This window comes from Ochotona princeps, chromosome 2 (assembly GCF_030435755.1).
Source record: "Ochotona princeps isolate mOchPri1 chromosome 2, mOchPri1.hap1, whole genome shotgun sequence".
Lineage (NCBI taxonomy): Eukaryota > Metazoa > Chordata > Mammalia > Lagomorpha > Ochotonidae > Ochotona > Ochotona princeps.
This window is the reverse complement of record NC_080833.1, coordinates 91,435,556-91,450,476: the sequence shown is the minus strand read 5'-3', so window position 1 is coordinate 91,450,476 and position 14,921 is coordinate 91,435,556. Positions and strand designations below refer to the sequence as shown.

Sequence of the window (14,921 nt, the reverse complement as noted above, 5' to 3'; positions counted from 1 at the left end):
GGGTACAGGATTGCAAGGCTTTGGGCTCCACCACTGCTTTCCCAAGCCACTAGCAGGGAGCTGGATGAGAAGTGGAGTAGCTGGGACAAGAACAAGTGCCTAAATGAGATCCCAACACATGCAAGGCGAGGATTTAGCCACTAGGCTATCACACCGGGCCCAGAATCCCATCATTTCTTCAAGTTCCTTACCCTAGGTGAAGTCTTGCTAGCCTTCCTAGTGGTGATTTGTCTTCCTCTGTTGCTAGAGAAGTATGCTGTGGGTGCTGCTGTGACCACAGACCCTCCCTTTATTGTGTTTCATTGTATTCCATGGTCTCAGGGTTAGCACTGTCATGAGCTAACTTAAGGGGAATACAGTAGTGCCACATTTATTGTTGGTATTTTAGTTTTATTGTTTGCCTATAAACATGTCATAATTTCTCTAATGCCAATGTTTTCTGGTCCTCCATCACTCCTCTTTTCCTGTGCTCGCTGTTTGTACTGCCAAATTCCTCAAAGAAGTGTTCCTTATGTTCATGTTCTCATTTTCTACTTGTTTTTTTCTGCTTTATGTGTTATAAATACATAACCATTTATTAAATGTGAGAATAGCTACTTTTAAAGTGAATACATTTTGCTTTAGTTGAGTTTATCTTGGAGTTATGAATATCTTGGTTTGAATCTCAGTTCTACATATTTAGATTTCTTAATACAATTATATGCTTATTTAAGTATTTGAGAGAGAATGACAGCGTATTCACTAGTTCCCTTTACAAATGTCCACAATGGCAGATGGGAACTGAATCCATGTCTTCTACCTAGGTGACAAGCACTCAGTAACTTGAGCCATTCCCTACTGACTCCCTGTCTACCTGAGAGGAAGTTTAGAACTGAGAACCAAAGCCCATTACCAAGCCCAGGTGTTGTGATGTGGGACATGGTATCCTAACAACTGGGCAGGACTCATGACTGCCTACTCTGCCTTGATTACATTACTTGGTAAGGCTGCTCGAGCTCCTTCTCTCATCGTCTTCAAACAAGTGTCATTATCTACAAGAGAGTCGTAACTGTTGAGTAAAATAATATGTGAACACTTGCTTAGTGCATTTGTTTCAGCAGTAATCGTGTCACATATATTTAGACAAATGTATAGTTCACCCAAATGCATACTGTTGCCTTAGTCATTTCAAAGTTTTCTATTCAAGGAGAGGTTTGAAGTTTATGATTTGTAAGATCCAACTCTGGATTTATACCATTTTCATTTTTTAAAGGAAAAATTGAAGCTTCAGAAATTGTCCAATCTCTGGAGACACTAGGTCTGACCATTTCTGAACAACAGGCAGAGTTGATCCTTCAAAGGTAAGCTCTTCTTCCTGGTGATGGTTTCTGATGTTCATCTTAATAACCTGCATTAGAGATCTGCATTTGTAAACTGGTTCTTTTTTTCTTTTTTTGACTATTTTTATTATTATTTTTATTATTATCATTTTATGATATAGTTCCATAGGCTCCTGGTATTTCCCTTATCCCAGTCCCAATTTCTCCCACCCACCAGCTAGTTCCTCTATATCATTACTAAACTATAGTTTTTCATATACAGTCATATGTGCATCATTGTGGGCATGGTCAATGGCAGAGAGTCCAGCATCCTATTGTCAAGATATGGTAAACAGTTTCATTGTAAGTTCATCTTTGTCTGGAAGTAGAAATGCATGCCACACTACATCCTCACATCTGAATGTTAGTCTCCATTTCACAGCTACTATACATCTCCTTAAATGAAAAGTCATAATACAAAATCAACAAAGGAAAAATAGAAATTTGCAATGCCTTGAAGTTAAATAACATGTTACTAGTCTCCATTACACAGCTACTATACATCCCCTTAAATGAGGAGCCACAAACAAAATCAATATCAGGAAGAAAAAAGAAATTCACACCACCATAAAGTTAAATAACATGCTACTAAATGACTAACGTGTAGCTGAAGAAATGAAAATCAAGAACCTTCTTGCAGAAAATGATGCTACTCTATGATCTAGGAGTCATTGAAGAACTTAATCAGAAGAAAGTGCTTTGAAGAGGTGAAAGAAACAGAACATCAAAACCCATGCGATACAGTTTCCGCTGGTTTTTGTTGGTGAAGTGTGTCTCTTCTAGACAATAAATAGATGGGTTTTGTTTTTTAATCCAGTCTACTAATCTGTGACGTTTGATTGAGCTTAAGCCATTTACATTCAGAGTTTAATATGTATGGATGTTACTTTGGTCCTGTCATTTTAGGAGTGGGTTGTTCATTGCTTTAGTCTTCTGTTGTCATTTTACTGGGATGTTCTTCACATTTGCCTTTGGTTTTGTTTGGTGCTATTCCTCTGTCAAGAGAACATGTTGAAGTATCATTTATAGGGCAGGTTTGGAAGAGGCAAATTCTTTTAACTAATCTTTACTGTGGAAGAATTTTATTTCATTTTCAAAGACAAAAGAAGGCTTTGCTGGCTATGTTATCCTGGGCCGACAATTTTTTCTTTTAGAATCTGGAATATGTCACCCCATTCTCTTCTTGCCTGTAGAGTTTCCTGTGAGAGATCTCCTGTGAGTGTAATTGGCATTCCTTTATATGTCACTTGATTTTTTTCACATGCACATTTAAGGATCTTTTCCTTATGTTTGCCTGAAGAGAGCTTGATGATCATGTGTCTTGGTGAAGATCTCTTTTGATCAGGCCTGTTGGGAGTTCTGTGCTTCTGTGCCCCTCCTGGATGTTGTTTCCCAATTATTTAGATTAGGGAAATTTTCCTTTATTATTTCATTAAATATATTTGTCAAACCAGTTTCTCTTTCTGCACCTTCTGGGACTCTCATAACTCTTATATTTGGCCTCTTAATAGTGTCTTTCAATTCTTGAATACTTTTTTTGGCCTGATCCAGCTCTACTTCCAGCTTTTTGTTTGCTTCTCCCTGATGACAGGAAATATTTTCCAATTCTGAGATTCTTTCTTCTGCTTGCTTAATTCTATTTTGGAGACTCTCCACTGTACTTTTAATTTGCTCTATGTGTTTTTAATTTCTGATATATCAACCTTGATTTGCTTTATTGCTGCTTTTTCCTGTTTAACATATTCCTTAAATTCTTTGAAATCTTGTATGTGCTTCTCATTTTTGATTAGAAGCTTTAAAATGAGTTTTCTGAATTCTGTGTCCCCCATTTTCTCGATGTCTTCCTCAGTTAACTCTGAGATTGTCATAGGGTTTTGCTCTTTTGCAGGGGAGTTTTCAGTAATATTCATTGAGCCTTTGTCTCTTCTTTTGCTCTTGGTCATTGTACTTCTGGATAGCAGAGTCTTCTCCTTGGTACAGGTTTCTAAGTTGTGTCACCCACAGATCTGCAGTTTGATTTTACCTATTGCAGTTGGTACACAACTCTTTGCTTGCAGCCAGTTGTGCCACTTCCTCCAGCGAGTTCCAGGTCTGGGTTCTTATGTTAGATTTCTACCAAGAACTCCATAGCCCCAACTCCTGGCTCATCAATCTCTATCTCCTGTGATACCGTGCTGAGGTTGCACTGTTGTCTCTGCAACCTTTCTCCCACTTTTGGTTGCAGCAGGTCCCAGGATTAGGGAGACACCAGGTGTTCTATATAGCTAGGTTGTTGGTGGCGCTGATCTTGCCAGAACCTGTTGGACGTTAGGTCTGGGTGCCACACAGACCTATTTTGACCTGTACAATGCCACAGTCGGTATTATTTTTCTGTGGGACCAGTGCAATCCATGGAACTCAGTGAATTCTTGTGAGCTCAGTGCATGCGCAGTTCAGAGTTGTCCCCTACAATCCTAAAACTTTTGCCACAGTGTACAAAATGGCGCCTGACGTACCACTACTACAGTTCTTGATCTGCTGGACATCAGGTCTTAGGGCTACCCAGACCTGTCTTGCGTGGAACCTGTACAATGCCATGTTGTTGCAGTTCACTGAGTCAGAAATGAGTTCACTCCCAGCTCAGCGTATGCTCAGTCCTTTCCCTTGCCTTTGCCTTTCCCTTGCCTTGGGTGCAAAATGGCGCCCAATTCGGTTCTAGGGGGCTGACTGGGCTGTGAAATCCACCCTGTTCTCGCACTGCCTGTCTGGGGTGCTGCTCTGTCTCTGCTCCTGGTCAAATCAAACGGACCAGCAGGACGGACAGTTCTTTGTCTGGGCTCACCTCCCAAGTTCCCAGTGAAAGTCCTTTCCCACCTGGTTGCTTGTGGAGTTCAGATCACCGTTAGCTGAATGCAGCTGGAATATTGGTCTCTGCAACACCACACCGTTGTGTCCACTGCTTTCCTGTGTCTGTCAGTCTCCAGGTACCCCTCTGCTGTTGTTCTGTTTCCTGGAATGTATCCTCTCTGCTTCATCCTGATTAAATGTTTCTCCATCTGTTTTAACGTGTCCTTACCCTATTCCACCATCTTGATTCTCCATTGTAAACTGGTTCTTAAACACCTCAGTACTCGGCACCATTTCTCATTATGCTCCTCCACTGCCTATCCTTTTTTTCCTCTGTTCATTTTCTATGTGCACAGATACCTAAATTGTCAGAAGGAAAACGTGAGCTCAGGCTGCTGGACTCTTCTTGTAAGGCCACAGAAAGGAGTGGAATGGCAGGAAGGCTTATTATAATGTGGAGATCAGTAGTTCTGATGTACGTTTCCCTGTTTTCCCATCAGGCTTCTAAAGTGACGGGAGAATTCATTCTTTTATGTTCAGCAATCCTATGGATTCAACATGTGGTTGAACCTACACTAAGTAGTAAAAGCCAGGGCTGTCCTAGCCCGGTATGTCCAATATGAACTTGCAGAACACAGGCCACTGTTACTGTTTTGTCTGAGACCTTTATAGACTTCATGTTTTATTTCAAAGGATAGAGTAGCAAGCTAGTCAATGCAGGTGCTTTCAGAACTCTCTTCTTTAAAAAAATAAAATTTTATGTATATATATATATATAATGTATATATTCACAAGGCAGAGTGACAGAGAGTTGTACTTGTTTACTTCCCAGCTTGCCTCGATGGCTGCAGCTGGACCATGCTAAAGCCAAGAGCCAAGGATTGCTCCTGGATCAACCACACAGGTTTCAGGGGCCCAAGCACTTGATCATCTTCCAGTGCTTTCTCAGGTACATTAGGTTGGATCAGAAGCAGAGCTGCCCACGTTCCAAGTGGCAATTTTGATATGGGCTGCTGGCACTGCAAGTGGTGGCTTAAGTTCCTGTACAACAGTGACCCGATTTCTGTTTTGAGCAAACTTAAGGACCAGTTTTTTGTTTTTTTGGTTTTTTGTGGATTTTTTGCTAGTAGAAATTTAAAGGGATGATTGCATTATGTTAATGTTCTTGTGATTGTTAACAGTTTTCACATTATCTAAAATACTTCTTCAATATGACTTCATTGTCAAATTTGTCTTCTTTTATATCTGTATTCATGGCATTTCCCCCATTCTGTGTTCAGATTTTCTTTTATAAGAGGATGCACAGTAGGAATTCTTGAAGTCTCAAAGCTGAGTGTACAGCTGCTTTTGTTAGCACCGGGTGAACAAGGCGCTCCAAAGTAAATGAAAAACTGAAACACGAAAAGGAGATAAATTTTGACCTTTGGGCATGAAAGCATAGGGTATTCTGCTTCCAACATCAAATTCTTCCAGGACAATAAGGTTTTAATTTGCTTAGGCTCTTAGACCAGAGTCATAGTCTTGTCTTCTATTTGATAGCTTTAGGAATAAGGCAGATTCTGAGCTCTGGCTCCAGAACAGGTGAAAATCCTTCAGCTAGGAATGCCATAACAAAACAGCCTGTCTGGGTGCCTTCCACAGCAGCAATTAGTGATGGGAAGTTCAAGATCAAAATGCCAGGGTAATTGGGTTTCAGTGAAGGTTGTCCCTCTGGTTTGCAGATGGCAACTTCTTACTGTTTCTGAGAAGGGGAGAAGGAAGAGAGCGAGGAAAGCGGGAGGAGGAAGGGAGGGGAGGAAGAAGGAGAGGGAGAGGTTACTGTCATTTCCTCTTGTAAGGCTGTAGTCCTGTCAGACGAGGGCCCCACCCTTATGGCCTCATTTCACCTTAATTACCTCCTCCTGGTATAGTGACATTGGTAACGGCTTCAATGTAGAAAGTTTGTGGAGGAATACAAGTCAGTACAAAGCAAAGGATGAAGCAGAAGAATGAATATTTAAAGTAGCCATGTACTTCATGGAGCATTATTATTTTTTTTAAGATTTATTTATTTTATTACAAAGTCAGATATACAGAGAGGAGGAGAGACAGAGAGGAAGATCTTCCATCCGATGATTCACTCCCCAGGTGAGCCGCTTTGGCCGGTGCGCACCAATCCGAAGCTGGGAACCAGGAACCTCTTCCGGGTCTCCCACGCGGGTGCAGGGTCCCAAAGCATTGGGCCGTCCTCAACTGCTTTCCCAGGCCACAAGCAGGGAGCTGGATGGGAAGTGGGGCTGCTGGGATTAGAACCGGCGCCCATATGGGATCCCGGTGTTTAAGGCGAGGACTTTAGCCACTAGGCCACACCACTGGGCCCAGAAGAAAGCATTATTTTATGACAGCTTTATTAATTCATATACTGTAAAATCCCCTGCTTTTAAGTTCGGTGGTTTTCAGTGTATTTACAGAGCTGAGCACCCATCACTGCTAATTTTAGAACATCTTGTCAACCTTTCAAAGTTGCCTATTCCCATAAGCACTCATTCCCCACTCTTGTCCCCAGTGACTCCCGATCTACTTTCTGTGACTGTAGGTTTGTGTTTTCTGGACATCTCCTGTGTGTCTGGATTTTCTTTCTTTCTTTCTTTTTTTTTTTTTTTACTTAGCATGATTTCAGAGTGTTCGTGTTGCAGCACACATCAGTAGTTCACTCCTTTTTTAGACCAGTTAATACTCTGTTGATTCGGTTTCTCTAAGCAACCATGACTAACACATTGTGGGTATTAAGAGGCCTCTCATTGTGGTTTTCATCTGTAGTTCCCTAATGGCTCATGAGTGGTGTACATACTTCTGTAATGCTGGCTGTTTTTTTTTTTTTACTGCTGGTGTTCATATTAGCTCACTCAAAATGCTAGTGAAATGTTTGGAAGGTAAAACATGGTCAGGGTTTCCAAAGGTGGCGATCACAGGCCTCTGTCAAGGGCTGAGCTGTCAGTGTCGTTCGTGCAAGTCTAAATGTCAGCTTTTTTTCCACTACTTCACTGTCTCTCCATGCCACAGATGGAAGCAGGTGCAGCTGGGTCACCCACGGGTAAGGGTGGAGTTACTCAGATGCAGTTTGATCACTGAGGCCCACGTGTTCAGTGGTAGCTTTGGGTAGCGCCTGAAATGTAGTCACTGTCAGACACATGTACTACTTATCCTCTGCTCTCACGTGAAAATCCAAGTTTCTTTTGGCTTTCATTACCGTCTCATTTCCCTTCTTAACTTGAACTTTCTTATCTCAAGATTCTTCTCCCTGGCTTTACCGATGACCTTGGCATCTGTCCAACAATCTTTCTCTTCACCTCGACTCCTCCAAGACATTACTGTTCTGGCTGGTGATTCATCTTTCCCCTTAGCTTAGTGCTCCTTACCCTAGCTCCTAAGACTTTCATCTTCATTCAGCCTCGGCAAACACACCACAAATCAGGGTTGTGTTATAGCTGATTCTGCTCCTCCCATCCTCTGATTCATTGCGGAAATGCCTGCAACTGGGGCTGAGCCAGGCTGAAGTTTGTATCTAGCAGCTCAATCCAGCTCTCCTGTGTGGGTGGCAGGGACCCAATCATTGAGCCATCAGCTGCTGCCTCCATGGATGAATATTAACAGGAAACTAGAATTGGGACTGGAGCTGGACACTTGGGTATGAGATGTAGCCATCCCAAGTGGTGTCTTCACACTATACCCAGCACCCACTCACTGTGTGGTCCCTTCTTGCCCTTGTTCCAGCTTTTACATGCTTGCTTGCACTTGGTTTATGACCCACTGCTTACTTGTTCTCTGTTTCCACCAGTCATCAGGTTCCTTTGGATCCAGTTCCTTTCAGCAGTTCCCTGGCTTCTCCCCCACCAGCCCCCCACCCAGTCCCAAGACACCCTGCTGATGCCCTTTCTGGCCCTGTCATTCAGACCAGGCAACATTTCTGGAGTAGAATCAAGCTGCATGGATCAGTAGTCTGAAATGTAAAGCCTTTTGTCTCAGTTGACCTCAGATCAGAAACTTTATGTTTCTGCTTGTCCATTCTTTGTTCCTGCCTCTCTCTCTCTCTTTAAAATTCTTTTAATTTTTTTAATAATCTTACTTAGTTGATTAGGGTACAAAGGGTCAAGGGCTACAGGAAAGTGGGTAAAACCATTGTTTCCACACTGGACCTGGCTGAGATCAGGAGCCAAGAGATTACCATACACATCAGCAAGGAGCTGAATTGAAAGTAGAGCAAGTGATGAGAATCAAGATGGTAGAATAGGGTAGAGACATATTTAAGCAGACAGGGAAACATTGGCCAGTGTGAAGCAGAGAGGGCACATTCCAGGAAATAAGAGAGGGCAGAAAAACAGCAGAGAAAGGAGGTTTGTAACAAAGACAGTGAGAGAACTGACAGATTTAACAAAGACTAGTTGTTGGAAGGAAAAACTTCTGAAGGGACTGCTGAGGAAAAAATATAAAAATGAGATGTGAATAAATTATGTTTAATTGCAAATAGATTCATCAGAAACTTTAAAAATATGAGAAATGTGTTACTGCAAAGATTTGAAAACATACATAATAGATGGACTTTTTTAACGATTTACTAATTTTTATTGCAAAGTTAGATATACAGAGAGGAGGAGAGACAGAGAGGAAGACTTGCATTCTTCTTCTTCTTGGCGATTCACTCCCCAAGTGACCGCAACTGCCAGAACTGAGCTGATCCAAAGCCAAGAGCTAGGAACTTCCTCCAGGTCTCCTATGTGCAGGGTCCCAAGGTGTTAGGCCATCCTTGGCTGCTTTGCCAAGCCACAAGCAGGGAGCTGAATGGGAGGTGGAACTGCCGGGATTAGAACCTGTGCCCATTTGGGATTTCCGCGTGTTCAAGGCGAGGACTTTAGCTACTAGGCTAGGCCACCGTGCCAGGCCCTAGATGGATTTCTGAAAAACACATGTAACTGACCAAAACTGAACACAAAACTAGTCCACTGTACTCAAACAAGAGATTGAATCAATCATTGAACATTTTCCTGCTAAGGAAACTTCAGCCCTAGATAGTTTGTGCTGACTGTGAAAGAACAGATTTACAAACATTTCCAGAATAATGGTTCACTTTCTAGTCTTTTCTGTGAGGCAAATAAGGCCATAGTACCAAGAATCAGACAAGTAACAAAAGCAGGAAATTATAGGTCAATATCCTGTATGACATAAATGTCAAACTTTGGGAAAATATTAGCAAACCAAATCAGCTAAATGTTTAGAAAAACATGCCATGAGCAATACATGAGCGACTTATAAAATTGAAAGATAGTAAAGATGACCTGGTGCAGAAGATGTGCTTTCTCTTCAAACTGGTACAAGAGATCTCAGGGCTTGGGTGTATGGACCTCCCGGCAGTGTGGCAGCTGCTGGGGGGACCTGAGCCAAGTTGGGTTCAATGCTTGGGACCCTAGGCCCAGCCAACACTGCCAAGCAGTGGGCAAATCCTAAGCTTGCTTCGCCTGTTGGCACCTGGCAGTGAGCTCTGGGGCCTTGGAGCTATAAAATTACTGCCTAGGGGCATCCATGGATAAGGCCACTGTACTGTAGGTGAGGAATGAATTCTGAGGGATGCCCAGTGACAGGGCCACTGTGCTTGTAGGTAAGCAAGGGGAATGATACATTGTGGTTTGCAGGGGAGAGACTCCAAGATCTATATGGGTCAGATTGATGCACCAGCCCACATGGCAGTCCTGAGTAGGGCTTGCTAGCATGGAACATTGCTGACCACCACATGCCACTCTATGTGAAAGCTAGGGCTGGGGGCCTGTTTAGTGGGGCTAGATCCCAGTACCTGACTGTCAGAACAGGGAACGGGTCACATTAGGCAGGGCCATGACACCAGCACAAGAGGATACCAGGTCCAGGGGTGGGGGTAGATTCTGTGGGAGATATGTGGGCCAAACCCTGTGGAAATATAAGTCCCACTGGTTAGCTCAAGAGTTGGGGTGGTGATGGGCTGAGCTAGGTGTGATCATGGAACCTGCTAACACTTATGGGTACTGGGACCAAGAATAGTCTGTGCAGGTCCAGGCTGCAGCATCTGCATGTGCATCCTAAAACAGGGTTTGGGTAGTCCGGCCACAACATTCACCAGCCAAGATGGAGGAGCAGGCTGTGCCGGGCAAGGGCTTAGCACCTGCTGGCATGCATAAGATCTGGGTCTGGGAGTGAGCTGAGTGGGGGCCTGGGGAAACTCCCCTCGTGTGTCATAGCTCTCACTGATGATCACGTTGTCCAGGCCTGGGGATTGGGCAGGCTTGGCAAGGTAGCTCCAACTGTTGGCAAATATGTGGGTTGGATTTGGAAGGAGATGGACCAGGCAGGGCTGAGAAAACCTTAGCTCACTGGCAAGTGCAGAAACCAGGCTGGAGCACAAGTCACACCTACCTGTTTGCATGAGCCAGGGATGGGAGTAGACTGAGCAGGCCCAGGTTCCAGTACCTGACAGAGTTGGAACTAGGGCCAGGCTGGGTCAGGCCAGGCTACGGCATCCAAAAGCAAAGGCCAAGACAAGTGAGGGACTATACCAAGCTGGGTCAGAGCAACCACTGGTACATGCAAGATCTATGGCTGGGAACAGGCCTAGTTGGGAGCTAAGGGGACACCCTGGCGGGGTTGTGATTCCCACTGGTGAGTGCAAAGACCAGTATAGGGGCTGTGATATGGTCTGGGCATGACTGCAGTGTCCCCGGCACAAGTGTGGACTGAGCCTGGGGTGCACCAGGCTGGGCTAGACTCCAGCACCCACTGGATAGGTGTAAGTGAGTGAGGCTAAGTCTCTGCCCCTGCTGAGCCAGGTGTGAGCTGTGTCTGGGTGTGGAGTAGGCTTGGCTGGGCTGTAACACTCAGCAGTAAGAACCAGAATGGGTAAAGACCAGTCAGGAAAGGCCATTGTTCCTGCTAGGACAGGATGTAGACTAAGTAGGGCTGGCCCGTTGACCCAACAATGGTGGAACTTGGGAAATTCCTCTGTCAGGACATAGTCCCTGCAGGTGAGTGCAAGAACCACAATAGGGTACAGCCCAGACCAGACCAGGTTGCTATATCCACCAGCATACATTTGGCACAGGTTGGGGATGAACCAGGCTGGGCCAGTTCATATCACCCACTGGCAAATCTGAGCACCAGAATGGAGTGTGAATCAGACCAGGTTGGGCTGCAACACAAGCCAGTACACATGAGAGCCAGGACTGGAGGACAGCTGGGCTGGGCTAGGTTGTAGCCCCCATCAGCATGAGCTAGAGTTTGGGTGGGCCAGGCCCGGCCAGGCTGCAGCACCCACTGGCAAATGCTGAGGTGAGGTGGGCCATGCCAGACTGGGCCGCAGCAACCAGCCGGCAAATGTGAGACCCAGGGGTAGAGGGAACAAAGCTGGTGGGGGGGCAGCATGGGGGCTTCGCTGTTGGACCACCACTCCCACTGGTGAGAGTCGGGATGGGAGCAGACCAGGTGGGCAGGGCTTACAACACCTGTTGGCCTCATGTGAGCTGGATGAGGAGAAAGCCAGGCTGGGTTGACTGTTTCTACTGGTACATGCATAAGCCAGAATGAGTGTGAGTTGGTTGGGCTTTACTGCAGCCTCAGCTGGAGATGCTGGCACGAGAGGGCAAATTCTGTCAAGTTAAACTGCAGAACCACGTGGAGAGTGCAAAATCCAGGAGTGGGAGTGGGCCCAGTAGGAAAAACAGTGGGCACCTCCCTCTTGGGTTGCCACTTGGATTGGTGAGCATGAGTACCAGTACTGGGGCAGACATGGCTAGTCAGAGAGTGGCACCCACTGGCAGATGTGGTGGCTGGATAGTAGGGCTGGTTGAGTTGAACTAGGTTTCAATGCCCATTGACATGTATGAGAGCTGAATGGGATGTGGAACAGCCTAACCAGTCTGCTGTACACACTGGTAAGCACGGGAACCAGGCAGGAGGCGGGCCTGGTGGGGGTTATTGCGGGTTGTTCGGACTAGGCTGCCGCTCCCACTGGTGTATGCGAGGGCTGAGTGTGTGATGGGCAGGATCAGGCTGGGCTGCAAAACCCATTGGTTTGTGTAAAAGACAGGGCTGGAGACAAAACTTACCCAGCAATTGCAACCACTAACATGTGCTTAAGCTGATTGGGGCAACAGACTGTGCCAGACTGTATTGGCAAGCACACACAAGAATGAGATCTGGGATCACCTCAGATGAAGTTTGGAGATCCCCCAACTGACCTGCCAGACTCAGAACCCCAACCCTGGAGAGAATTGCAGGTTCCATGGTCTGACTGTGGAGTGCATGTGTCAGAACTGAGCCTTCTCAGTGACTCAGAGGGAGTGATGAATAGCATGTCCAGGTGCACACGGAGAGGATATGGCAGTAAATTGGAGTCTGCAGAGAACACCTGATACTACAGCAGAGGACAGAACAAATTAATCAACTACCGAAGCCAAGTGTTGGCAGTGACTATCTGGGCAAACAGAGACTCTAAAGTGAGCTATGTCAACCAGTGGATTCTGGAGAGATTTTTATTGTGCTTTCAGTGGCATGATTGGCAATAATTCAGAACTGTTGAACTATCAAACATCTCGAGCAGGACCCTCAGAGCATGCCCCACATTGGGGATCCTGGGATGGTGTTGGATGGCTGTCCTCCATCTCAGGGTGCAGAGGCATTTGGAAACATGGGTGTGGCCACTCTCATCTCCCTCCTTCCCCCAGATATAGGAAGGAAAAAGGAGAATGCAGAAATAAGGGTCTCCCCCACCTTTCTGTAGCCCTTGACCCTTATCACCCTAATCAACTATGTAAAAACCATAAAAAAATGAAAATAATTATTTAAAAAAACCTGATACTAGAAAAAAGTATCTGGTTTTGTGAGGTCAAGCTTATTGTTAACTGTGTATCAAGAAACAAAGGCCCCCAAAATAACCAAGATGTTTCTGAAGAAGCATTGGCAGCTGCGGGCCTGCCCTGTCGGATATCCAGAGCTGGTAGTAAATGGCAATTGAGACAGTGGAATTGCTACACAAATAGACGTGTGGACAAGTGACATGTAATACATAGCCAGAGAGGGACCCACCAATGTTTCGGATGTGTGACAGCAGATTAGCTTTGTGGTACCCTGGGGAAAGGAGGGGACTGTGCCATTCACGGTTTTGGTGCACCTGGTTTTTATGCAGACAGAAATACCTACTTCATATCATACATAGACATTACACTTTAAGGTAGGGGGAAGTTTTTATTTCAATGTGGGAAAGAATGTATTTATTTTTTAAAAAGACACACAAGATGCTAACCCAAAAGGAAAAGGTTGATAAATTCAACTGTATTGAAATTAAGAGCATCTATGTTTGGACATCATAAATAAAGTAAAAAGACAAGAACAAAGTTACAAGTAACTTGAGGGATTAGAATCAATTATGTAGGAATTATACATAGGAAAAAGACATCTCTCAGAAAAGCAAATGCTGTTCAACCTCATTTGAAGGGGAACAGTAGTTAAACCTGTGGTGAGCTTGTCTTCAGTATGTAAATATTAAGTGTTCTGTGACTTTAAGTGACAGAATGTAAAACGTGTTTATTGATTCAGTAACTCCTTGCTGTGTATCAGACACTGTTTTAGACACTGCAGTTGTATGACGACGAACAAAATCAACACAAATTCTTGTTGGTGTGCAGGGCACTTGGGGAAAGGGGTAAGACAAGCAACAAGTTCACTAGAACAGTGAAGAAACAAGTTCTTGCAGACAGAGCTAGGATGATTGCAACCCAGAACACAGTTAGCAGCAGAAGTGACCAGGACTTTTTTTTTTTTTTACAGATGTGGAATGTATTCTGGATTAAACCTGTATGCTGGGACAGGTGATAGTTTAAATATAATTTCACTTAGGCAGATTAAAATAAAAAGTGACCTTAGAAAACTCAGGAAAAGGGCCTGGCACGGTGGCCTAGCAGCTAAAGTCCTCACCTTGAACGCCCTGGGATCCCATATGGGCGCCGGTTCTAATCCCGGCAGCTCCACTTCCCATCCAGCTCCCTGTTTGTGGCCTGGGAAAGCAGTTGAGGACGGCCCAATGCTTTGGGACCCTGCACCCGCGTGGGAGACCCAGAAGAGGTTCCTGGTTCCCGGCTTTGGATCGGCACAGCACTGGCCGTTGCGGCTCACTTGGGGAATGAATCATCAGATGGAAGATCTTCCTCTCTGTCTCTCCTCCTCTCTGTATATCTGACTTTGTAATAAAAATAAATAAATCTTAAAAAAAAAGCTCAGGAATAAATATTTTAGAATTGCATTTTATTAGGCTGCTGTCTCTTTGTATAATTTTCACACAAATTACAGAATACAATTTAGGAAAGATGTCAGAAAATTTTTTCTAGAGGAATCCATTAACCCCAGAAATAAGTAAGCATTTTTGTTGTGTCAACTATGTTAGGAGCTGGGCATACAGTTACGAGTAAGTCAAAATTCTGACACAGTTCAGAGTTGCTCTTGGAATAAAATAGGTACAAAAAGCTGTAATGCCATGAAGCTTGCAAAGAAGCTTGAAAAACAAGCAAAGAGTTGATGTTAAATATCTAAAACTGCACATTGTTAAATTAAAATCAAAATCAAATATCCCTTATCCCACATACTTGATGCCATAAATGTTTTGGATTTTGGAACATTTACACATGAGCTGCTTGGGGAGAGGGACTCAAATCAATACACAGAAATCACAGATGTTTCATATAT

At 44.3% G+C, this 14,921-nt stretch overlaps 1 protein-coding gene across 2 annotated transcripts in view; it reads left to right on the top strand.

Annotated features, from left to right (window-relative positions):
- The window catches only part of SLC25A24 (solute carrier family 25 member 24), a 49,124-nt gene that overhangs the window by 17,431 nt on the left and 16,772 nt on the right, over positions 1-14,921 (top strand). For both annotated transcript variants that reach the window (XM_058659752.1, XM_058659757.1), the window contains exon 3: positions 1,253-1,340. In XM_058659752.1, the coding sequence (XP_058515735.1) occupies positions 1,253-1,340 (88 nt within the window). The remainder of the gene's footprint in view (positions 1-1,252; positions 1,341-14,921) is intronic.